Source organism: Mobula hypostoma, chromosome 29 (genome assembly GCF_963921235.1).
Source record: "Mobula hypostoma chromosome 29, sMobHyp1.1, whole genome shotgun sequence".
Classification (NCBI taxonomy): Eukaryota; Metazoa; Chordata; class Chondrichthyes; order Myliobatiformes; family Myliobatidae; genus Mobula; species Mobula hypostoma.
Window position 1 is genome coordinate 17,936,682 of NC_086125.1, and position 25,196 is coordinate 17,961,877.

The 25,196-nt window shown below is 41.8% G+C and overlaps 1 protein-coding gene across 1 annotated transcript in view; it reads left to right on the forward strand.

The window, feature by feature from the left end:
- pkn1a (protein kinase N1a) overlaps window positions 1–25,196 on the forward strand; it is a 158,076-nt gene that overhangs the window by 75,550 nt on the left and 57,330 nt on the right. Inside the window, exons 7-13 of the mRNA XM_063035930.1 lie at window positions 2,049–2,249; window positions 5,387–5,496; window positions 8,106–8,249; window positions 11,549–11,624; window positions 15,416–15,581; window positions 18,128–18,239; window positions 24,015–24,097. Of these exons, the coding sequence (XP_062892000.1) occupies window positions 2,049–2,249; window positions 5,387–5,496; window positions 8,106–8,249; window positions 11,549–11,624; window positions 15,416–15,581; window positions 18,128–18,239; window positions 24,015–24,097 (892 nt within the window). The remainder of the gene's footprint in view (window positions 1–2,048; window positions 2,250–5,386; window positions 5,497–8,105; window positions 8,250–11,548; window positions 11,625–15,415; window positions 15,582–18,127; window positions 18,240–24,014; window positions 24,098–25,196) is intronic.

The window sequence follows — 25,196 nt, forward strand, 5'->3', positions numbered from 1 at the left end:
TGAAAATGGCAGATGGAATTTAATGCAAGGTGTTGACTTCAGTAGAACCAGCCAGGGTAGGTCTTACACAGTGAGTGGTAGGACAGTGACGAGTGTGGTCATACAAAGGGATCTGGGAATACAGGTCTGTAATTCATTGAAAGTGGTGGCACAGGTATAGATAGGATCATAAAGAAAGCTTTTGGCACGTTGACCTTCATAAATCAAAGTACTGAGTACAGGAGATAGGATGTTATATTGAAGTTATACAAGACGATAAGACATAGGAGCAGAATTAAACCATTCAGCCCATTGAGTCTGCTCTGCCATTCCATCATGGCTGATCCTGGATCCCACTCAACCCCATACACCTGCCTTCTCGCCATATTCTTTGATGCCCTGACCGATCAGGAAGCGATCAACTTCTGTGTTAAATATACCCACAGACTGGCTTTCACTGCAGTCTGTGGGAGAGCATTCCAACATAAGATGTTGGTGAGGTCTAATTTTGAATATGGTGTGCAGTTTTGGTCAGCTACCTACAGGAAAGATGTAAATGAGGTTGAATGAGTACAGAGAAAATCTTCAAGGATATTGCTGGGACTGGAGAACCTGAGTTATAAGGAATGGTTGAATAGGTTAGGATTTTATTCCCTAGAATGTAGTAGAAGATGAGAGATGATTAGATAGAGGTATTCAAAATTATGAGGGGTATAGATAGGGTAAAATGCAGGCAGGCTTTTTCCACTGGGGTTGGGTGGGACTTTAACTAGAATCATGAGTTAAAGGTGAAAGGTGAAAAGTTGAAGGAGAACATGAGGGGAAACTACTTCATTCAGAGGATTATGAGAGTGTGGAATAGCTGCCAGAGCAAGTAGTGCAAGCCAGCTCAATTTCAACGTTCAAGAGAAGTTTGGATAGCTACATGGATGATAGGGTTATGCGGGGCTATGGTCCAGGTTGCAGGTCAGTGGGAGTAGGCAGATTAAATAGCTCGGCACAGACGAGATGAGCAGAAGGGCTTGTTTATGTGCTATACTTTTCTATGTCTCTATGACTACACTCAGGTTTGTCTATTTCTTTACACCCTGAACAACCGAGTCAGTTGTTGACATACTGCAGTCTCCTTACTCCAAAGTGTTTCATCCTGTTTCTTTCTGTCCACCTTGCAAGACAGTCCGTGTTTCTTGTAATCATCACTATCTTATCACATGTTAAGCATTTTATCCTTTATAAATATGGAAATTTTTCCTGATGCTCCCACCTCGATCAATAATACATATCTGTTTAAAAAAACCCTCACTTTCCTGATTCCTTTCCCTTGATTTATGTCAATTAATTTGACTTTGTTCTTTAGTTTGAATGCACTGTGATAATGGTAAGATCCGTACTGACAAGGGTAAACGAAAGTGACATGGAAGAATCAGTCCTCGAAATATTCTTGTTTCTGAATGAGTTGAGATGCTCCCTTGTGGAGAAGTGATTGATTCAGAAAATGAAAATGCTAATGAAATACAAGTACTGGAAATATTTAAAAAATGGAAATGCTGCAAACCCTTGGAGGCATCTCATTGGTGCCACAGGTCGTGCTTAGACACCAAGGCTCCAACTTGACCTTCAAGTGGTGTCTGCACATTTTCCCTGTGGCTGATTGGCTTTCCTCGCACATCCCAAAGATGTGGTTTGCTCTTGCCACATGCAATAGAATCAAAGCGAGGTGGATGGGAACGTAATAAGGTTGCAGTGATGGAATGGATTAAGCAGCCAGCAAAAACTCAATGGTAAGGAAATATGGACAGTTCAGGCAGTAAACATTTCAGGTCCAAGGGCCTATGCCTGAGTTATAACATTTATGCTAGTCGACTCAGAAGGTACTCTCAATTGTGGGCTACTGTAGAAATTTGCACCAAGCAGTTTCATTGTGGTAATGTAAGTTGATTTGTAAAGGCCGTTCACAGGACTGAAAAAAAGATTGGGTAAGTAATTAAGAATTGTCCATTTTTAATTGTGGTAGATGCACTGAGAGAACATCTCTCAGCACTTTGCTGTTTACTGTGTGTTTATTGCAGGCACGTTGGAGGTCCGAATTGTAGGTTGCACGGGTCTTTTGGAGTCTGTTCCAGGTCGTTCTAGAGGGTCTGGCATACTTCTGCCAGCATATAGTCCCAGTGAAAGTCGGAATTCTTTCATGAGCAGGACCAGCCGAGGTCTATACGGAAGGAGTGGCAGTGGGAGCGGTCGCTACTTAATCAAAACCGAAGACTTATCCAGTGAGTGTACTAAACAAATTCTTGACCTCTAGGTTTACAAATTGTCCCCCCATGTCATTTTTTGAAGGGAACTTTGTCCTGTTGAATCTATCAGTATATTAGATAGCAATCTGCCCTTAATAAATTAAAAATACTAGGTTTGGGAAATACGGCCAAGTCAGACATCATCTGCAGAAGGAAAAGCAGAGTTAACATTTCAGGCTGAAGATCCAAAAAAAACATTAGACCCATAGTTGTGACTTCATTGTGACACGTGTTCTGTATTTTTTCCAGATGTGTCCTCCAGTTTTTTTGAGAATATATATGGTACTGTGCAAACATCTTGGGCACCCTTGCTATAATATACGTGTCTAAGACTTTTGTACAGTACTGTATTTGTCAACATGGAGCGAGGAATGAGTTTGTAAATCTGTCGGGAGTTGATGTTGGGAAGGGTGAGGGTGAAGTGCAATGGGAAGGGTGTGGGACAGGTGGCAGAGAAGGAATGCCAAGGGCAGAGGGTGGCACAGGTACTGACACACCCAGCTGTGAGATACCAGACAAGATCATGTGATTCCAAAGAATTGGCTTATTGATCATTACAGAATGTCTCTCTGGTGCTTCTCACTCTCCCCTTTTCCCAGCTATGATTCCCTTCTCCCTGCCTCCTTCCCACTCTCAGTCTACAAAAGAGACCCATATCAGAATCAGGTTTATCATCACTCTCATACAGTGCCATTAAAAAGTATTCACACCTCCCCTTGGAAGTTTTCATATTTTATTGTTTTACAACATTGAATCGGAGTGGATTTAATTCGACTTTTTTGACAGTGATCAACAGAAAAAGACTCTTCGTGTCAAAGTAATCTAAACTAATTACAAATATAAAACAGAAAATAATTGATTGCGTAAGTATTCACCCTCTTCGAGTCAGTATTTAGTAGATGTACTTTTTGGCAGCAATTCCTGTATAGCTTTGGTTTAATGCTTGGGGTCATTGTCTTGCTAGAGAACAAATAATCTTCTTCCAAGTTACAGTTTTCTTGCAGACTGCATTGGGTTTTCCTCCAGAATTTCTCTAAAACAATCAAACATGAAAACTTCCAAGGGGGGTGGATACTTTTTTATAAGCATGCTGTGAACACTGATTGGAAGAAATGCCCATTAATCGCCACTTTGGGTGGGAAGATTGTTGTGTCCCTTGGGTGGTGGATGAAAATGGAGTGGACCAGGAATAGATTCCTTCAAAAAGCTCTGATGATGGAAACTCGTTAGGGCTGAGAAAATTGCAAAGCATAAGCCTGGTGGAGTGGAAGGTGAGGGCCAGAAGAATTTTGTTCTGGCTGTACCCAGGAGGAGCAGGAGTTAGTGTGATAAATAGGTGAGATGTGGTTGGGCTCTGTCCACTATTCACGAGCGAAGCCACCGTTCAGGAAGAAAGAGGACATTTTTCTTTCAGAGCAAAACGGGCAGAGGAACAAGGAGAAAGGATCTGGGTAGTCATGGGACATCCATTGCAGTAGAGGACTGTGGTGACTGTAATGGCAGCCTTTAGAAAGAAAGGCAGCATTTATTCAAGGTGTGAAGATTATGGATTAAGCAGAGGAAATTTCGTCCCATTAGAGGATAGTTGAGCACCTCGAGGCAAAGGTTTAAAGTTCTGTTCCAAAGTTTGAGTAGAAACTGCCTGCGTCAAGGGCACTAGCCTCCATAGTACCCAGGACATCCGCAAGGAGCAATGCCAAAGAGAGGTGGCATCTATCGTTAAGGACACCCATCACCAAGGCCATGCCCTCTTCTCATTGCTAATCAGGAAGGAGGTACAGAATCCTGAAGGCACACAACTCAGTGATTCAGGAATAGCTTCTAGGGAAAGGACATTGAGCTCATGAACACTACATCACTACTTTTTTATTTCCTAGTGTATGCTCTACTTATTTAATTTAAATATTTAATGTATATACTTTAATAATTTTTTTTCCTTTTGTCATGTATTGCATTGGACTGCTGCCACAAAGTTAACAAATTTCATGACATATGCCGGTGATATTAAGCCTGACTCTGATCCTGAAGTGTTCCCAATGAACCATCATGCAGGGTGGTGTCCCACAAGGAGTAGAGCTCTGGGACTAATATTGCCACAGGTTGCCTTTGTAATTCAACAAAGGTCCTGTAAGGTTTTGAGAGAGTGAGTACAAAGAGGACATTTCCACTAGTGCGGATGAGGCTAGAGGCCAACCAGGTAAAATAGTACCTTGGAAATCAAGCAGAATTTTTAGTGCAGAGACATTTTATCTGAAGAGGGGTGAGAATCAGAATCAGGTCTATTATCACCGGCATGTGACGTGAAATTTGTTAACTTAGCAGCAGCAGTTGAATGCAATACATAATCTAGCAGAGAGAGAGAGAAAAAAACATAATAAACAAGTAAATCAATTACGTGTATTGAATAGATTGTTAAAAAATATGCAAAAACAGAAATACTATAAATTTAAAAAAGTGAGGTAGTGTCAAAAGCTTCAAAGTCCATTTAGGAATCGGATGGCAGAGGGGAAGCAGCTGTTCCTGAATCGCTGAGTGTGAATTTGTATTTCTCTCCCATGGTTGTTGCCATTAATGCAGATGCATTTAAAGGGAAGGTAGACAAGTACGTGAGGTGAAGGGGAAAGCAGATATTGCTAATAGTTTGAGGAAATATAATTTTGATTTAGGGGCAGTTAGATATGAACAACAACTGCTGCCATTTCCTGTGGTCTCTGTGCCCGTCCAGTAAATAATGACAAACATGTGCTTTCTAGTGTTATTCCCTCTTTCGAAAATGGACTCTGAAATATTCACTCTCCCCAGCTGGATTACTGCTTCCTGGTTGGAATGGTGCAGTTTCACTTGGACAGAGCATGTTAAAAGTATTCTACAATTCACAGTGTTGTATTTTCTCCAGCCTTCTGTAGAGTGCGTGATGGAGTACTACATGTAGAAGATGGTTTGCTTCAGTCCCAAAATGCATAACAAACACAGCTAGTGTATGACAAAGAGGAGATCCAAGAGCTGTGAAGGAAGATGTGTCCGAGGACAGAGTAGGATTCACCGTTGATGTTTTACTACAATTGGATAATTATTGTAATAATCTTCATACTGCAATGTTCCTTTCTCTCCAGATGAAGTGAGTGCTGTCCTGAAGCTCGACAACATAGTTGTTGGCCAGACTGCATGGAAGTCGATAGGTGAACAGTCATGGAATCAGAATTTCACGGTGGAGTTGGAACGTGTGAGTGAAGGGAATGGGTTTTATTGTTTTTAATTCCCCATTGAAGGGGAGGATGTGACTGTGCTGGAGAGGGTGCAGGCATGCTATGTGGAATGGAGCATTTCAGTGTCGAAGGAAAGGCTACATTGGTTGAGCTTGTTTTCCTTGGAGTGGAGGAGGCTGAGATCCGATCGGGAGGGAGAGAGACAGTAAAAACCTCTTCTCCATGATGTTGGTGTCAAAGACAAGATAGCTTGGGTTTAAAGCGAGAGGGAGGAGGTTTGGAGAGAATCTGAGGTGGAATTATTACATATATAGGGTGGCTGGAATATGGTAAATGCTTCCCGAAGAGGTGATGAAGGCAGACCATCATGATATTTACGAAGCAGCTAGACAACTACTTAAATCACTGACAGAGAAGGAATGCATATAGTGTCTTAAATAGGATAAATGTGAGTTGGTAGTGGGTGACATCGACTTGGTGGGACAAAGGCCTGTTTCTGTCCTGTGTGTCTCTAAGTAATTCTTTGATGAGATAAGTGTGTAGCAGATCTAACTGAAGATGAAGTAAAAGGATCTTTCGTCATGACCAGATCAAATAATAATGTTTATACATATAATTTATCTATAATTCGTGAACACATCTTGATGTTCACAGATCCCTGAAAGGGGATTTCATTGAGGTCTGATTTTAAAAAAATGAGAGGCTGACTCAGGATGAACAGGAAGACCATTTCTCTTTGTATAGAAGACAAATAGATGGGGCACAGAGTTGGTGGGGAACTAGAATGAAATTCCTTGTTGGTGAGCCTTAAAGATCAATGGTTGGGCACCTTTCTGCTTTTTATTTCTACTAAGGATTGGAGTTTGAAGCAACACACACAAAAAATGCTGGTGAACGCAGCAGGCCAGGCAGCATCTATAGGAAGAGGTACAGTCGACATTTCGGGCCAGTCCTGACGAAGGGTCTCGGCCCGAAACGTCGACCGTACCTCTTCCTATAGATGCTGCCTGGCCTGCTGCGTTCACCAGCATTTTTTGTATGCGTTGCTTAAAATTCCAGCATCTGCAGATTTCCTCGTGTTTGGAGTTTGAAACTGTTTTGTTGAAGACTTTATCAATTATGAAGGAGTCAAGAGATCTGCAGAGCATTTGTGATTGGGAAAGTCAATATGTGCAAGATGACACAGAACAGAAGGAAATAACAAACTCTTTGTTGAACCAATGAAGTAGGATAAGTTCTGTGCTGACCTAGTCCAGGTAACCACGTAAACGATGCCAACTGAAAGTAACAAATCCTTGCATTGAGCATTAAGAATCCTAAGGACAACAAACTAGAATAGAATTATTACAGAAAGATTCTTGAAGCTGCTTGTAATGGGGTAATGTCCCAGAGAAACAGGGATTTAATTATTGATGAGTGTCTAGTAATAAGATGGGTGCACGTTAATTTATGAAAAGGAATTGTAAGATTATGGAAAGGAAGCTGAGAAGGTAAACTAGAGAGATGAGGGGAATCAATAAGACAATTCAGAACTGTGTTTTGCTCACTGTGTTTCAAGCATTCAGGCTTGGAGATGCCAGGAATGGCAGGAGTGAAAATGAAACTATTTCACTACTTCAGCAAGTTAGGAACTCTGAAAAATTTGAAGGTATTGACAATCATCTTGAATGTTACAATGAAAATGAAAATTGAAGGAAGGAAGTGTTGAAAACCCTGTATGAAAGCAGTCCATTGCCTGCACAAGGCGTCAGCTGATTTTGTTAATTTACAGGCAATTCTGGATGAATTTCTCCCGGTGACAATGATTGTTCTTGACAGATTTGTCTGCAGAAGTGCTTTGCCACTATCTTCTGGGCAGTGTCTTTACAAGTTGGGTGATCCCAAACATTCTTCAGAGGTTGTCTGCCTGGTGTCAGTGGTCGCATAACCAGGGTTTGTAATATCCACCAGCTGCTTATATGACTATCTGCCACCTGCTCCCATGGGTTTCACGTGATCCTGATCGGGGGGGGGGGGTGGGGGGGGTACTGAATAGGTGCCGCACTTTGCTCAAGGGTGACCCCGTAGGCCAGCAGAAGGAAGGAGCACCTTGCACCTCCTTTGGTTAAGACATATCTCCACTACACCATCCTAGGTTTTATAGCACTGTACTAATATTGCTAGTGTTTTAGTTTATTCTGTATTTCATTTCAATACATAATTTGTTACTCAGTTAAACAGTAGTTTTTCTTTTATATCCCTTTTTAAGTATTTCCTTGAAACTGGCTAACTGGGGCAGCTGCTTAATTGGGCCAAAGTGTACTGGTCCCGGTGAGTCCCAATTAACTGCAATCCATTACTTTGGTTGATATAATTATACTTCACGCAATTACAGCTTTCATACATTTGTATCACCCTTCACTATCATAACAGTATAAAATAAGAATATAAAAGGCTGTTGTTAGTTTGTTTTCAAACCTTACTGTCTCATTAAGCCATGTCTAAGATGCATACCGATTACTAATATTTAAGAAGACCTGTTGCGTTATTATGGAAAACTTTTCTACCTTTTTGCCACCAATAGAGCGTGTTAAACAATGGTGACATGTGGAAGTGTTCATTATAATCCCCCTTTCTTAAATTTCAGTCTCGGGAATTGGAGATCAGTGTGTACTGGCGGGATTGGCGCTCTCTCTGTGCATTGAAGTACCTCAAGCTGGAAGATTTCCTGGATAATCAGCGGCATGAAATTCATTTGGATTTGGAGCCTCAAGGGGTGCTGCTGACCGAGGTACGTCTGGTGGCACGTTCATCACCTTGCAAACGAGTCAGTGGGTGGGCAAGAGGATGAGGGAATGTTAAGCAGAAGAGGCTTGCACAGAAGTGGATGGCAGTGACAGAGAGACATTTGTAATTATCCTGTTTTCTTGCTGACACTGTGAATCAGGAAAGGTAAATAAGACTGGGTGCTCCAGCCAAGGGAGATGACCTATTGACTTCAGGTCATTATGTTCTGTTTTCAGAAGGCATGTTCTCCAAATTTTGCAGCATTTACATTGGCTTGGATTCAGCTGAGCTGAGACTCGCCACCTACACTAATTGCTGAGATGTATGCATTTACCTCACCCTTATCTTATACTTATCATTAAGGAATTTGCTGAATGTTTACCTTCAGGGTCCAGTCAGCAAGGTTCTGCGTGCCCCAAGCAATGGTGAGGTAGAACAGGACTAGTGCGTGAAACCACTGAGATAAAATGACAGACACTATTTCTACATACACTTGACATTCAACGGTACTCAAAAGACTGTTAAAATTTTTTAAAAAGTCAAAGATTGCAGTAATCATTGAAATTGTGAATGTTATCACAACCCTAATACAGCTTAAGACATCGGAGTTTGGACTTTTTTCTGGCGTCCTCTGTAAGAAAGTTTATATATTTTTTCCCGAGTGCGAGGATTTCCTCGGGGTGCACCGGTTTCCTCCCACAGTTCAAAGATGCTCTGGTTAATAAATGGATTGGTATTGTGGATTGTCCTCTCATTAGGCTAAGGTTAAATCGGTGGGTTGCTGGGTGACATAGCTAGGTGGGCCAGTAAAGCCCATTCTACGCTGTATCTCTAAAATAAAACAAAATAATAAAGAAAACTGCTGGAGGAACTGGGGGGTCGAGCACCATATGTGGAGCCAGATGGATTGTCCATCTTTTGGGTTCCTGCACAAGACTGAGGATGTTGAGAGGAGATGGCTGGTACAAGAAGGTGTACGTGTGTATACAGGTACGCGTACAAAAGCGGGCAGGCAGTACATGGAGAGGCAGCATTCAAATTCTCTAACCTCCCCTCCCCCCCCACTCACCCTACCAGCCCCCCTCATACCCAATTTCTTATCCCTCTTCCACTGGTTCCACCAGGCCACCGTCCCTCCCTCATCTAGTTCATCTTATCACCCTCCTCGCTTAGCTGATTCTTGCACTTGCAGCCTCTTGTGTACAATGATCCCTCTAAGCTGTGCATGTGTACACATCTTTGGCTACTAGTGCACAAAGGAGCTTAACTGTGCACAAAAGGTTGTCACCCTCTACCTAGTTGGCATGTTTAAGTATAATTCACAATCGTACACAATCACGTTTCCTTTTCCAGTTTCTGATATGGAGTGTGTTGGCAGTGTGGAGTTTGAATTGGTTTGTCTGCAGATTTTAGAACTGGCTGATTTATACTGTCTTTATTGAAGAAACTATTCAGTGCGCACATGTCACTTGACAAAAAATTACACAGTACAAGATTTTTGCGCATACTGGTCATAACAGATTAGAGAGAACATTGCTTGTGTCTCCACTCATCCTCCAGCCTCTGTCTTCACTTCATCAGTCCCCTCCCCACACATTTCTCACCTTCTCCCTTGTTAAGTGGTTTCACCTATTACCCACCAACTCCTCACCTCAGCTGTCCCTCTCACCTCCTTGTGTTAATAATCTCCCCTCTATGAGCTTAGTCTCAAAGCAATGTCTTGACCTGAAATGTAGACCATCTCACTACAGATGCTGCCTGACCTACGGAGTTCCTCCAGCAGTTTATTTTCTCCAGATTCCTGCATCTGCAGTTTTTTGTCTCAATATTATGAATAAATTACCTAAGAACATGAAGAAATTTTCATACCAAAGTGAAAATCCTTGCTGTAGCTCAAATAATTAACATATTTAATTTTGCTTATTATAACTTTTGAATATGACAGGGTTTTAAAAAGTTTAAATTAACGGGGATGCAAATACTGAGCAAATTAGGGATTACTGTATTTAGAAAACCTTGAACTTGCTTTTAATACAGGTCAGCTGATTATTATTATTGGAGTTGTTTTATTATTGTCATGAGTACTGAGATGTCAAGATGACCAGCTCCTACATTTTGCTGTTGTTAAGAAAGAGGTTGTTGTCTTGATACATTACCATGAGGCCCTCTGTCCCCTCCTTACTTTGTATCATTGTAGATTGAAACACAATGTCCAGTTGGTCCTAAGGACAGATTGTTGACCGAAACATCTATGGATGTATCAGGGTCTTATTTTTGTTAGAAGCTGTTGTATGTGTGGACCTTATGCAGTGGGTTAATTACTGCACAGTCCCGTTCTGCAGTTCATGGCTGTTTCTAAAATTTAGAACATTAGACCAGAAGACATAGGAGCAGAACTGGGATATTTGGCCCATCGAATCTGCTTTAGCGTTCAATCATGGCCGATTTATTTTCCCTGTCAACCCCCTTCTCCTATCGAGTTCCTCCAGCATTTTGTGGGCATTGCTCAAGGTTTCCAGCATCTGCAGAATCTTCTATTAATGATCCACCCTTCACAATCAGCTTTGTATTGCTGAAGCATAACTTCTATTCACTTTTGCTGTAGCCCTCCTAGATTTATCAAGTGGTACAGCATAGCGCCTTCAGCCCACTGAGTACATACTCACAATTTGAGTACTAATCCCACTCCAACCCATTTTATTCTCTCCACATTCCCATTGGCCTCACCCAGATTCTACCATTCATCTACACGCTCACAGCAATGCAGTGTCTAATTAACTAACTAGAGGAGCTCAGCCAGTCAGGCAATGTCGATGGAGAGTAGTGAACTGTCCTTGTTTCAGGCTGACGAATTATCTCCACCTGAGCATCAGCCGCTTCATTTCCCTCCGTAGATGCTGCCTGACCTGTTGAGCTCCTCCAGCATTTTGTGGGTGTTGCTTAGATTTTGCAGCAGTTGTAGAATCTCTTTTGTCTAATTAACTCCCCAATTTCCTCACCTTCGGGTTGTGGGAGGGAAATGGAGCAACCAGGAGAAAACTACGCAGTCACAGGGAGAGCAGGTAAGCTCAACAAAGACAACATTAAACCCAGGTCGTTGAAGCTGTGAGGCATCGGATCTACTGGCATTGCCTCTGTGCCACTGATTATGTTCGTTATCTAACAGTAACATTTTTAATATTTCCATGGGCTTTCACCATTCAGCAATGATCAGCTCCAGTGCTCGGTTGCTTACAAGGCTGATTCTTCTTGTACCGTAACAGTTGCAGCTTTTCAACTCGGATACTCATTGTTATTTGGCAGGTCACATTCTCCAATCCGGTGATTGAGCGAATACCCAAACTGCAACGACAGAAAAAGATCTTCTCCAAGCAGCAAGGTAAAACAAATTTGTTCTAGTTTGAGTCTGTCTGGTCACCCTTTGATTTTTCCCTACTCAAAGTTGGTTTCTCAGCCGATTGACTTTGTCTGAGTGAAACCTTCTCAACTGAGCAGATCTGAGAATTATTTTGCCTTTCTCATGCTACCTCATATTCAGATAAACTGCCGTGCAAAAGGGTTTAAGAATAATTAATTTTAATCATTGAGTAACATCTTAATAAAGTGCATCTCCAATTTCCAGTTAGTTATCTTTAAAACAAAACTCTCGATGATAGTTTTAAGTTCTTGCCTGCGAGTTAGCATTTTCCAGCAGTTGTTGAATTGCTATCACCCGGTTCAATGGTTCAGTTTGATATCAGAGAATGTATACAGCATACAGCCTGAAATCCTTACTCTACACAGACGTCCATGAAACAGAGGGGGGAAAACAAAGGATGAATGACAGAAAACATCAGAACCACAAAGACACCCGTCCTCTCTCCCATGCAGAAGCAGCAGCAAAAGGCATCAACTCTCCCCCTCCCCTCCTTGCTCTAGCAAAAGCATCAACCCCCCACCACCCACCATGCAAGCAATTGCAGAGCCCCCAGAGACCATGACCTAGAGTCGATCAAAAACTACTGTCAAACAGGCTGTCTCTCTCTCACTAGCAAGGGAGAGATAGATATCGCTCCTGCAGCAGATGAGAGAGAGACCAACAGCTCGCCATTCCGATGTTGCAATCTGCAGCGTCACTTATTCAAATTCCCCTGACTCAAGGGCCTTCTTTCAACAGCAAATTCACTCATATTACTGACCTTTCCATTTGATATCCTGTAAACTATCTTTAAGATGTTGTAAATTTAGTCAGAAAAAGGATGCATATATGAAGGCAAGGAAGCTGAAATTGGACAGGGCCTGTGAGGAATATAAAGGAAACAAGAACAGGAGGCAAAGAATGCAGGGTCAAATGAGCCATGAAGTGTCCTTGAGGAGTGGATTAAATAGAATAAAAGACATCTTGTACGCACATTAAAAACAATTGAGTGGGACCACTCATTGACAAAAGAGGAAATTTATGCATGAGTGGTAGATGTATTAAATGAATACTTTACATCGATATTCACCAGGGTGAAGAACTTGGAGGACAGCAAGATCATGACGTACTATGCTGACATAGCAGTATTCCAGGGTATATTGATATCAAAGGTGGAGAAGGTGTTGGTTTTTTTAAAGAACATTTAGAAGGATTTGTCTTTGGGCCTGATGGATTATATTTGGGAGAGTCAAGAGAGGGGATTGCTCGGGCCTGATCTTTGTCTAAGTTCTCACCAGCTTCAACATCATTCTAGAATTGTCAAGCTCTAATTTTAACATTTGGAGTGAATATTCTGTTTGATTTCACCAGAGGAGATGGAGTTCTGCCAACTCTCTAGAATCCAACCTGTTTGAACTCCTTGTATATCCTGTGAACTACAGACCTAGAATTGACACAATATTCCAGATGCAGTCAAAGCAGAACTTCATGTAACTATAACATACCTATCATTCATTTCTACTCCCGTCTTTGTAAGAGAAAGGCCATTCCATTAGGATTGAGATCTTGACTTTCGAATGATCGTCCTCTGTGGATGCTCTTCTTCACATCCCACATCTCCTTCCTGGTGTGGCTTCCTGTGAATCCTCATTTCAGCCTTTTCATCATTGTTCCTTATGGCTATCCATACCCTTGGCTCAAACCCACTCTCTCTAGCTCTCTCTCTTGTGTTAAGATACTCTTCAAAATGATATTTTTTAAAATTTAGAGATACAGTGCAGAACAGGCCCTTCTGGCCCTCTGAGCTGTGCTATCCTTTATCTGTAGCTTAATCATGGGACAATTTACAATGACCAATTGACCTACTAACTGGTATGTCTTTGGATCTTGGGAGGAACCCACGCCCACATGGGATGGAATGTACCAATTGAACTCCAAACTCTGACGCTCTGAGCAGTAATAGTGATAGCTACACCTCCGAAGAGCCCGAGTCATGTTTTAGTCATGGGTCCTAATAGTTCTATGTGTGACTTGAAATCACATTTTGTCTGACATCACTTTTGTGCAGTATTTGCTTTATAAATGCAAGTGATACCCATCCACTAGCTTACTGCGATCTCTAAACTTGGAATCTTTAATTTTAGGGTTCTTCCATTATTCTGGAACATAGAAAAGTACCACTCAAGCACAGGCCCTTCAGTCCATTATGCCTGTATTGCCCATATGCCAAAATAAATTAATCCTGTCAGATCACCAGCAGATTGTAAGAGTGGGCTCCCTCACATCTAACCCTCTGACTGTCAATACAGGAGCCCCTTAGGGCTGCGTACTGAGTCCCCTCCTTTACTCCCTGTATACCCATGACTGTATCACCAAGCACAGCTCCAATCTGCTAATTAAATTTGCCGACGATACTACATTGATTGGCCTTATCTCAAACAATAACGAGGTGGCCTACAGGGAAGGAGTCATCTCTCTGACACAGTGGTATCAAGAAAACAACCTCAAAGGCGCAAAAACAAAGGAGCTGGTTGTGGATTACAGGAGGAATGGAGATGGACTAACTCCCATTGACATCAATGGATCTGGGGTTGAGAGGGTGAACAGTTTCAAGTTCCTTGGCATCCACATCACTGAGGGTCTCAGGTGGTCTGTGCACACCAGCTGTGTTGTGAAAAAGACACATAACACCTCTTTCACCTCAGAAGTTTGGTATGGGCCCCCAAATCCTAAGAACTTTCTACAGGGGCACAATTGAGAGCATCCTGTCTGGCTGCATCACTGCCTGGTATGGGAACTGTACCTCCCTTAATCGCAGGACTCTTCAGAGAGTGGTGCGGACAGCACAGTGCATCTGTAGTTGTGAACTTCCTATAATTCAGGACATTACAAGGACAGGTGTGTAAAAAAGGATCACTGGGGACCCAAGCCATCCCAACCACAATCTATTCCAGCTGCTACCATCTGGGAAACAGTACTGCAGCATAAAAGCCAGGACCAACCGGCTCTGGGACATCTTCTTCCACCAGGCCATCAGACTAATGAATTCATGCTGATTTGAGTGTTCACTATATTACATCGACTGTTCTATTTATTATAAATAACTATGATTGCACATTTAGATGGAGACGTAACATAAAGATTTTTACTCATATGTGAAGGATATAAGAAATAAAGTCAATTCAATTCAGTTCAATTCACATGATCCATGTCTCCTTACCCAGCATACTCATATGTCTATCTGAAAGCCTCTTGAACACCACCATCATATCTACTTCCACCACCATCCCAGCAGCTAATTCCAGGCACCCACCACTCTGTGTAAGTCAAAAAACTTGCCCCACACATCTTTAAATTTTCCCCTTCTGCCCTTAAAAGCCATAACCTCCAGTGTTCAACGTCAACCTTTTTACCCTGGGAAAGAATTCTACTTCGGGTAGAGATTTAGAAGTTTGATACTTCGTACTTTTCATCATTTAATTCTAGTTTTGCCCATTCCCTAATTCATCAGTGCCACTTTGTAGCTTACTGCTCACACCTACCGTTTTACTCTACTCCCTTCTCAGTGTCATCAGCAAACCTGACCTGCTTTCCCAAGCTGTTGACAAGATTCATCACTTACAAATGTGTATCAGAGGAGTGTTTGAGAGTTTTGAATGTAAGACTGGTAGGTGTGTTTTGGAATGAAGTCCCGAACTGCTGGGTACTTTGTCATAAACAATACGTGTTTTCCCTAATCCTACTAATCATCTACCCAATGTATTGTGTTTTAGGGAAGGCTTTCCTTCGAGCTCCTCAGATGAATATCAACATTGCTACTTGGGGTCGGTTGTTGAGAAAAGCGTTTCCTGCTGTCAACTCCACTGGGACGTACAGTCCTTCATCTTACATGGCTGCTGTCTCCGAGGGTCGGCAGTCACTATCCAACAGTATGCCTGGGTAAGTTTATTTTGCCTTGTGTATACACTGCTGGATTTCCCATCATAATTTGCTGGTGGACTATTTAAATAATTTGGGCTGGTTTTCTGCTTTGCTCAGTCTCGCAGCTCACGCGGATGAAACTTCTGCCACTTTTTCCACTCTAACCTTTTTGTCCTTGTTAAACCCTCGGATCGCTCTTAGTCACCAAGAGTTTCGGTTCCTGATTATCCATCCTCTTGAAGATGTCCAGTTTCCACATTTTCATCTCCAGCCCCTCTTTCTTCCTCCTTGATAGTGATTGGAGTTTTGTGTGCCACACTATTGGAAGGATGTAACTGTACTAGAGAGAGTGCAGAGGAAGTTCACCAGGATGTTGCCTAGAGATATTTAGTTATGGGGAGAAATTGAGCTGGTCTTTTCCTGAGGTGAAGTAAAATGAGTACCTATGGAAAAGAGTACAGTCAACATTTCGGGCTGAGACCCTTTATCTGGACCTGATGAAGGGTCTCAGCCTGAAACACCGACTGTACTCTTTTCTATAGATGTTCCTGGCCTACTGAGTTCCTCCAGCATCTTGAATGTGTTTCTTGGATTTCCAGCATCTGCAGATTTTCTCTCGTTCATCTTGTGGGTAAAATCTGTCCTGTGGCTGAGGGCGGAGATTTGTACCAGAGAAGAGGCCGTTGAGTAGGACCTTTGCAATGGTTTTTGTGTCTCAGCCAGTATGCAGACCCATTGTAGTTGGATTTTCTTTTTCTTGCATCTAAGAACTCCTGGGACATTGTCAACTTCCTAGAAGAAGGAGATGTGATCAAAAATTCACATCAGAATAGTTCTCTGTTGTATTTTACTACTTCAGCAGAGATTTCATCTCCTCCAGAGGCAGTGTTGTTATTATTATGAGATAATGGATGCTATTTCCAACTTCTTGCTTGGCTGGTGTAGAATCAATGTTGTGGCAGGTGGTGTGCTGTGGAATAGAATCAAGGACACTTAAATCGCAAAGTCTTGATCGAGATGCTGACTGCTTTGCTTGTCTTTGATAAACTCTGCAAGACTGCAGTGTGGTCTGTCCTTGGGTGGTTGAGTCATAGATGGCTTTGTTAGTGCTGAAGAATCAATGCGTGTGGGTGTCAGCTGCACAATTTCCCCCTCTCTGTCAGGTCTGTAGCTCATGATCTTTTTGGATATTGGTCCTCATGTGCTTGTAGAGTCTCTTTCCTCTTGAGAATCCTTCCATTCTATTTCACAACACACATCAAAGTTGCTGGTGAACGCAGCAGGCCAGGCAGCATCTCTAGGAAGAGGTACAGTTGACGTTTCAGGCCGAGACCCTTCGTCAGGTCAGTTCCTCTCTTGGCACAGCCTTGGGGATACTACACCTGGAGCTCCTTACCTAAATAATTTATTCTTAGCATCTGGAAAGATTTACTAAACTACTTCAGCCCAGTATTCTCTGAAATTTAGAAAACTGAAGTGTTCCTTAAAATGTACAGGATTCTTATAGGGTTCAGTTGCCCCCTACCAGATTTCTCTTGAACCCTTAGTCACAGTCTCGGATTGAGGGGAGGCCATGGACTGAGATGAGGAACAATTTTCTCATAGCGGGAGGCCTAGATGGCGACCTCCTGCTCTTGATTTTAAGAAGCTGAAAGATGAACTGTTTCATCCTTCACAGATACTGCCAGAGCTGCTAAATATTTGTAGCATCTTCTGCCATAAAACAGCAGGTCAGGTAGCATCCGACAGACGAGAAAGATGGGTGTTGTATCTGGGAGGGAGTGAAGTATTAAGTTGCAGGGTGGTTGGGGAGTGACAACACACAAGTAAAAACCTTTAATGAAGTAATAAGAAATATTGTAACTTATAGGATTTTGTATTATAATTCAAATTGTAATTTGTTATGTCTACACTGTACAGCTGCCACAAAACAACAAATTTCATAATTTATTTCATGATAATAAGCCTAATTTTGATTCTGCTTCTGAATCAAATGTAATTGTAACTAAATGGTCAAAAGTAATATAGTTTGGCGATCTTATGAAAAGCCACGCCTACCACGAACAAGTTGGTAACAGCCTTTAAAGGAGGTGTAGTGGTGTTGCTATCAGTGTTACTGCTGCACGTTTCCAGTGATTCGGGTTTGATCCTGATCTCTGGAGCTGCCGGTGGGGAGGTTGTGTATAGATTTCCCCCTGCTCCACTGGCTCCCTCTCACTTCCCAAAGGAATGGTGGTGGTAGGTTAACTGATTGCTGTTGGTCAGTGATGAGTCAGTGGGCAGGTGAGAGAGACCAGGTTATAGGGACATATGCACGGAAGTGGAACTGATGGGATTGCTTCTAGAGCCAATATAGACAATGGTGATTAGCTCCTCTCTGTCATATTGAAATCTGCAGAATTGTTTTTTATAAAGTGGAGAAGTATTTGGAAAGAAATAGTGTGGAAGAAGATGGCACAGTGACTGACTTTGGGTGACCTTCAGTATTCAGTGATGGTATTTAGAACAATGTCTGTTCTAGCTGACTACATCATCACCCACTGATGGAGCTTCTCTTGTTTCAGGGACATGTCATTTGAGAAATTGACATTAGATTTGGCAGATGAACCTTCAAGTACACCTCGGAAAGCTTCTCTGGATTCACGGAGCAGCCACGATGGAGAGAAGCCAATGCAGGTTGGAAACTTTTCCATTTTAGCAGAAGTCACAATAGTGAGGAACAGCATCCATTAAAGAATGGATACCTCGGTAAATTCCGGGCGTGGTCCTTCTGAAGGTCTTCCTGCCGTCTTTCCTGTAACTTTGAATATCTGCAATCAGATTTTGGTCCTGAGGCAGATTTCTCATTGTGAAAGCAAATTATAAAAGCAAATTCTGAAATGATCTCTTGTCTCTGAGACTGAGGTACAGCACCTCTCTTCAGATTCTTAGTAACCTTTGATCCCAAGGGGAATTGCTAATGGCAATGCCATCATTCTAACTGGCTTCTCTGTTAAGGTTGCCCAGTCCTAATGGCCTCAGCTGTTCTGATGCCATTGATCTTATCTTTGTTAACCTTGAGATTTAATGAGTCATCGTGTCATAGAACAGTACAGTGCAGAAACAGGCCCTTCAGCCCATCTAGTCCACACTGAACTGTTATTCTTCCTAGTCCCATCGACCTGGACCTGAACCACAGCTTTCCTAACCAACATATCACTATCAATTGAAATTGTTATTATTTGGTTGACATAATTTATTTTATGCATTGTTGAAGTATGCCGGGATGTTTTCATACAATAATGTGATATAGTGTAGGCAATTGCTATGAAATTTTCATTGAAACCAAGGTACTGCTTAAGAGAATGCCTGACATTAAGGATTTAGGTGCTCCTTGAAAGTTACCGGTTAACTGATCTATCTTTGTCCCTCGATCATATAAAGCTCTATCAGATCTCCGATCAGCCTCCACCACATCAAATAAAACATCCCAGGTTTGTCCACCTTCTTATTGCACATGCCCAGTTATCCATACAGAATACTGTAAACCTCTTCTACGTCCTCTCCAAAGCCTCCACCTCCTTCCTGTAATGTGGCATGTAGAATTGAATGCAGGCTCCAGATTGAGCCAAACCAGAATTCCATACACTTTCTGATTCCTGAGCTCAATACCTTGTAAAGGCATTGTGCCTGCTTTACTTACCCTATCAACCGACAAAACCACTTTTGGGGAGATATGGATTAGACTCCTGTTAACATTGCTAAGGGTCTTGCCATTAACAGTGTACTGTCCTTTTATATTTGATCTCCCATCATACAATACTTCGCACTTGGATGAATTAAATTCCATTTGCTGTTTTTCCATCCATTGCAACTGCTCTACAGTATTGTGCAAAAGTCTTAGGCGCCCTAGATTTTTTATATAAATTTTGTTTTAGATGTTTATTTTTTGTTGTCTGCAATAGTGTGTCAGTAGAAAAGAACAAATTTTAGATTTCCAAAAATTAAATGTTACAGAGAATTTTTTGTATTTTGTTAAAGAAAGTAAAATTTTAAGTAATAGATGACTTTTCAAATGAAAACGTGATTACTTTCTAGATATGTAACCCAGAGCATGATTTAAAAAAAGATAAACAGATGCTAGTGATCAATGATATGATGAGTTGGATGAACTGCACTGCTGAACTGAAACAGAAATGGGTGTAGAAGGAATCAAACTGGGCGGAGGACAACCAAACTGAAAGGTGAGGGTGTGGTGGATATGGCAGTTTAACCTTCAAATCATCAATTCTCACGACATGGAAAGAGTGAGCATAGCAACAAGACACAAGGTGGTCATTCTGTATTAGCAAAGTCTCCCCCAAGCAGAAATTTTGCAGCATACGGGAGTTTCAAGATGTGCTGTCCAAGCTCTTCGGAAGAAGCACACGTAAGGTTGGGGTCCAGAAATGCAGTGGTTGGCCACGGAAACTAAGTACAGCAGATGAGGGACTCATCAAACTGGGGTACCTTTGAAATCAGAAGTCATCCAGCACTGCTATCAGTTTTGAACTCACAGAAACCACTGGAGTACAAGTACACCCCTCTACAGTCCGGAGAAGTCTTGTCAGAAGTGGTCTTCATGTAAGAGTCGCAGCTAAAAACCAATTCCTCTGAAGTGGGGACAAAGCCAAGAGACTCACCTACGCACAAAAGCATAAAGACTGTGGTGCTGAACAATGGCAGCAAGTGCTCTGGACTGATGAGTTAAAATTTCAATTTTTTGGCTCAAACAGGAGGCGGTTTTTCTGCAGAAGAGCTGGAGAGTGCTACATGGATGAGTGTCTGAAGCCCACAGTGAAGCACTACAGCGGTTCCCTGCAGGTTTGGGGCAAATGGAGTCGGTGATCTGGTTAGAATTGATGGAATCCTCAATTTTGAAAAGTACAAGCATATTCTCATTCATGTCACAATAACATCAGGGAGACATCTGATTGGTCCCAGCTTCATTCTGCAGCATGACCTCAAACATGGCTAAAGTTATGAAGAACTATCTTCAGTGAAAAGAAGAACAAGGAATTCTGCAACTGATGGTATGGACTCCATAGAGCCCTGATCTCAACATCAACGAGGCTGTTTGGGATTACCTGGAGAGACAGAAGCAAGCAAGACAAACAAAGAAGAAGAACTGTGACAAGTTCTCCAAGACGCTTGAAAGAATCTACCAGCCGATTTTCTTATAAAACTGCACAACAGTGTACTTAAGAGAATTAATGCAGTTTTAAAGGCAAATGGTGGTCACCACCAAATATTGATTTGATTTAGTTTTTTACTGTTTGCTGCCCTTTATAGTAATTTCTTGATATTTAGAAACTTTTTATTTCATTATTTTTGAAAGCATCTTCACTTTACGCAACTTTTTTACTTTTGCACAGTACTGCATATCCTGCTGCATCCTTTGGCAAGCTTCTACATTATCCACAACATCATCAATCTTTGTATTCTCTGTGAACTTACTAACCTACCTATCCACGTTTTCATCCAGAGAAATTCACATAAAATGCTGGAGGAACTGTGTATTGGTCAAGATTAACAGCATTTGCAGAATCTCATGTTTACATGTTCATCCAAGTCATTTACATATACACTCAGTGACCACTTTATTTGGTACCTCCTGTATCTAATAAAGTGGGCACTGAGCATATGTTCCTTGTCTTCTGTGGCTTCAGTCCATTCACATCAAAGTTTGACATGTTGTGTATTCAGAGATGCTCTGCACACCAATATTGTAACACGTGGTTATTTGATTTATGTTATGTTATACTTTACGTTATACTTTATTGTTGCCAAACAATTGATACTAGAGTGTACAATCATCACAGCAATATTTGATTCTGCTCTTTGTGCTCCCTGGAGTACAAATCGATAGTGAATATTAAAAATTTAAATTATAAATCATAAATAGAAAATAGAAAAGGGAAAGTAAGGTAGTGCAAAAAAAAAACGAGAGGCAGGTCTGGATATTTGGAGGTCCGGATATACTGTCATCTTCCTGTCAGCTTGAACCATCCTAGCCCTTCTCCTTTGACCTCTCTCATTAACAAGGCATTTTCACCCGCAGAACTGCCGCTCACTGGATTTTTTTTTCCGCACTGTTCTCTGTAAACTCTAGAGAGTATTGTGCGTGAAAATCCCAGGAGATCAGCAGTTTCTGAGATACTCAAACCACCCCGTCTGGCACCAACAACCATTTCGCAGTCAGTCACTTGAATCACATTTTTTCCCCCATTCTGATGTTTGGTCCGAACTACAACTGAACCTCTTGATCACGTTTACGTGCTTTTATGCATTGCGTTGTTGCCATGTGATTGACTGATCAGATATTTGCCTAAACGTCCAGGTGTAGCTAATAAAGTGGCCACTGAGTGCATGTCACATACAGCAAGGGCTGCAGTATGGATCTCTGGGAAACACTAGTCACAGATTACCAGCCAGAATATCGATGGCTACAATCGGTCTTCTTTGGGCAAGTCAATTCTGAATCTAAGTGTCCAGGTCACTGTGGATCCCAGGAATCCAAATCTTTGAGAAGAGCCTCACCAAAAGCCATCATTCACAGTTTAGTGGAATGCTTTTGGGGGAAAAAAGTGTCTGAAATGCAGTAATTGATATGTCAATCTGATGCTTATGGTTTTTTTTTAATATCTTGTATTCTTCAATGCAGTCTGTGATATTGCAGTGTTACAGGCAACTTCAGGTATGGGTTCCACCTGCATGGACCACAGGCTGTAGCTTCACTCTACTTGGGTCAAGGCTGGGCTACATCTAATGTTCTCATTGCTACGCAGTTTCCGTCTTAGTCCTGTCAGCTGTTTAGAGATGTTAGTTCTGGCATGGGTGAATCTTTCTTTTATAGATGAGCATTTTTTTCACTTCTGTATTGTGCTTTTCTTGTGAACCTCTTAGTGCATTCATTTCCAAATCTATCTAGTTATTTTTTAGTTACAGTTGCAGTCTCGTGTTGTTTTTCTTTGAACCCTGGCTTACTAATGCTTCTGTAAGAATATGATAGTCTATGGTGTGATCAGAGTTCTGTGCTATAGGCAGGACCCGGAGATTCCCCTGGTACCTGTGCTGGGCCATCTCTTAGAATTTCTGTCCCCCGTCAACCCTTCCGCAGACCGTTTGCTGCTTCATGGACGCCACTTGCCTTCATGCTGACTTACACTTTAACTTGAAGGATGTGGTAGCATTGGACGCGGTCAGAAAGGATGTGGCAGCATTAGAGATCTTGCGAAAGAGCTTTATCTGGATGATACCTGGAATGGAGGGCTGTGGTTCCAAGGAGAGATTGGAAAGGCTGGGTTTTTCCCTCTCTGGAATGTAGAAGGCTGAGAGAAACATTATAAAGGTTTATAAAATCATGAGGGACATGGATAAAGCAGTCTTTTTCCCAGAGTAAAGGAATCTAAAGCTGTAGGGCACGGATTTAAGTTGAGGGGGAGAAATTTAATGGAGATCTGCGGGGCATGTTTGTCATACAGAGGGTGGTGAATATATGGAATGAGCTACCAAAGGAAGAGGCTGAGGCAGGTACAACATTTAAAAGGCATTTGGACAAATACTTGGAAAGGGTTAGAGCGATAAGGACAAATGGGGCTAATGTAGATAGGCATGGAGGTTGGCATGGATGAGGTGGGCTGAAGGATCTGTTACTGTTTGGTATATTAATCTGAAAATTCTTCTTGCTGCACTAGTCCTCCAGAAGCACATCTGTGGTAAAGTAGGATACAAAGATCACAGTCAAAGACCCAGCGATCTCCTCTCTTGCCTCTCTCAATAATGTGGGTGGTGAATGGAGTGCCAATCATCCTGACTCGTTAAACTACTTGAGTGTTGTTAGATGCACGCTCATTCAGGCAGGCAGAGTAGCCCATCACTATCTGGAATTCTGCTTTTGTTAGGTGGGTTTCCAACTTGTTTTACTGAGTGTATTAACCTAGTTTTGATATGTTCTTATAGTCTCTGACAGAAGCAGCTGTTTGGTAAGGAATCAGGACTTTAATCATCTGTTTTAAACTGTAGATTGCTTTGGTGCTTCAGACTGTTGTGTTGCGTTCCTAGCGAATTTATTGTCAGAAGGAAAACTGTTTGAAAATGCATAATTAATGTTATAAATGTACCTCGGTCCTGCGGGCCAGTGTAAACTAAGCTGGGCTCTGCTTATTGTCATACGGCCTTTAGTGAACAGAGAGCTGCAGGTTCCAAAATCTGACCTATGTGTGCTGCCAGACCACACTCAAAGTAAATTAAAAACAAAATAAACTTCTGACCCAGCAGAAGGCTCCTGTGAAAACCATTTAGTTCAACAACATTGGACATAGCTTCATACTACTGGCTTAACTTCTTAAAAACATAAAACAAGTGATTTGCAACTATTGTTCCTTTTAGTGACTAATAATATTTTTATATCCATTTGTTTATCCATCACAGACCAATGAGACTGATGTCAATCAAACTGCTTCTCCACGAAGGCGGACTTTATCGTCGTCTGACACAGAGGATAAACAACAGAGGTATATTTGTTTTGCATTGTCATTAAATCAGAGTAACTTGAGGGTATTTGTTATACTCAGGTTGCAGGTGTTGCAGAGTAACGAGGATTTTCTTTGTCATTCTTAAAATGTGTTACAGAGTAATTTCTTTGTCATTCTCTGGGTGTCAATTTTGCAGATTAATTTGAGGGTATTTGTCATTCTGGGGATGTAGGTGTTGCAGATAAGGCTGACATGTAATCTCCATCCTTAGTTACTCTGAGAAAGAGTCATACAGTATGGAAACAAGAGGTTTAAGCTGACCAAGGTGCCCATCTAAGCTAGTTTCATTTGTGGTCTTTAGAAAGACCACGGCTACCTAAACCTTTCCTATCCATGTACCTGTCCAACAGTCTTTGAAAAGTTGTGATTATATGTGCTCCAACCACTTCCTCATGCCAGCTCATTCCCCAAAAGTTGATGCCTGTGATTAGAAACTTTCAGGAAAGTCGATGAAGGCAGGGTGGTAAATGTGGTTTATATGGAGTTTAGTAAGGCAATTGATAAGGTTCCTCATGATGAGCTAAGCTGGGATCCAGGGAGAGCTGACTAATTGTTCACACCATTGGTTGGATGGTGGAAAGAAGAGGGTGATGGTGAAAGTTCTTTTTGCTTGGACTGGAGGCCTGCAACTAGTGGTGTGCCTCGGGTTCTTGTCATTTCAGTGATTTGACCAAGAATGTAGAAGGCACGGTTCCTAAGTCTTAATTCACTAAATTCTTGGTATAGAAATATTGAAGAAGGTTATCAAAAATTACAGGGGGATGTTGATCAGCTGAGTAAATGGGCTGAGGAATGGTAAATGGAGCTGAATTCAGGCAAGTGTGGAGTGTTGGTCAAATCCAGCTAGGACTTTCACAGTGAACAGCAGGACCTAGGTTGTGTTGTAGAACCGAGGGACCTGGGACCTTGTAGTAGAAGCGCATGTTTCGCTGAAAGTGGAATCACAGGTCGAGACAATTGGAAGAGTACATGAACTGGAAAGGTTTAGAAGGTCAGTGCCCAAATGCTGGCAAAAGGGACTCATTTGGATGGGGCACCCTGGTCAGCATGAGCCAGTTGGACCATGCAGTATAACTCA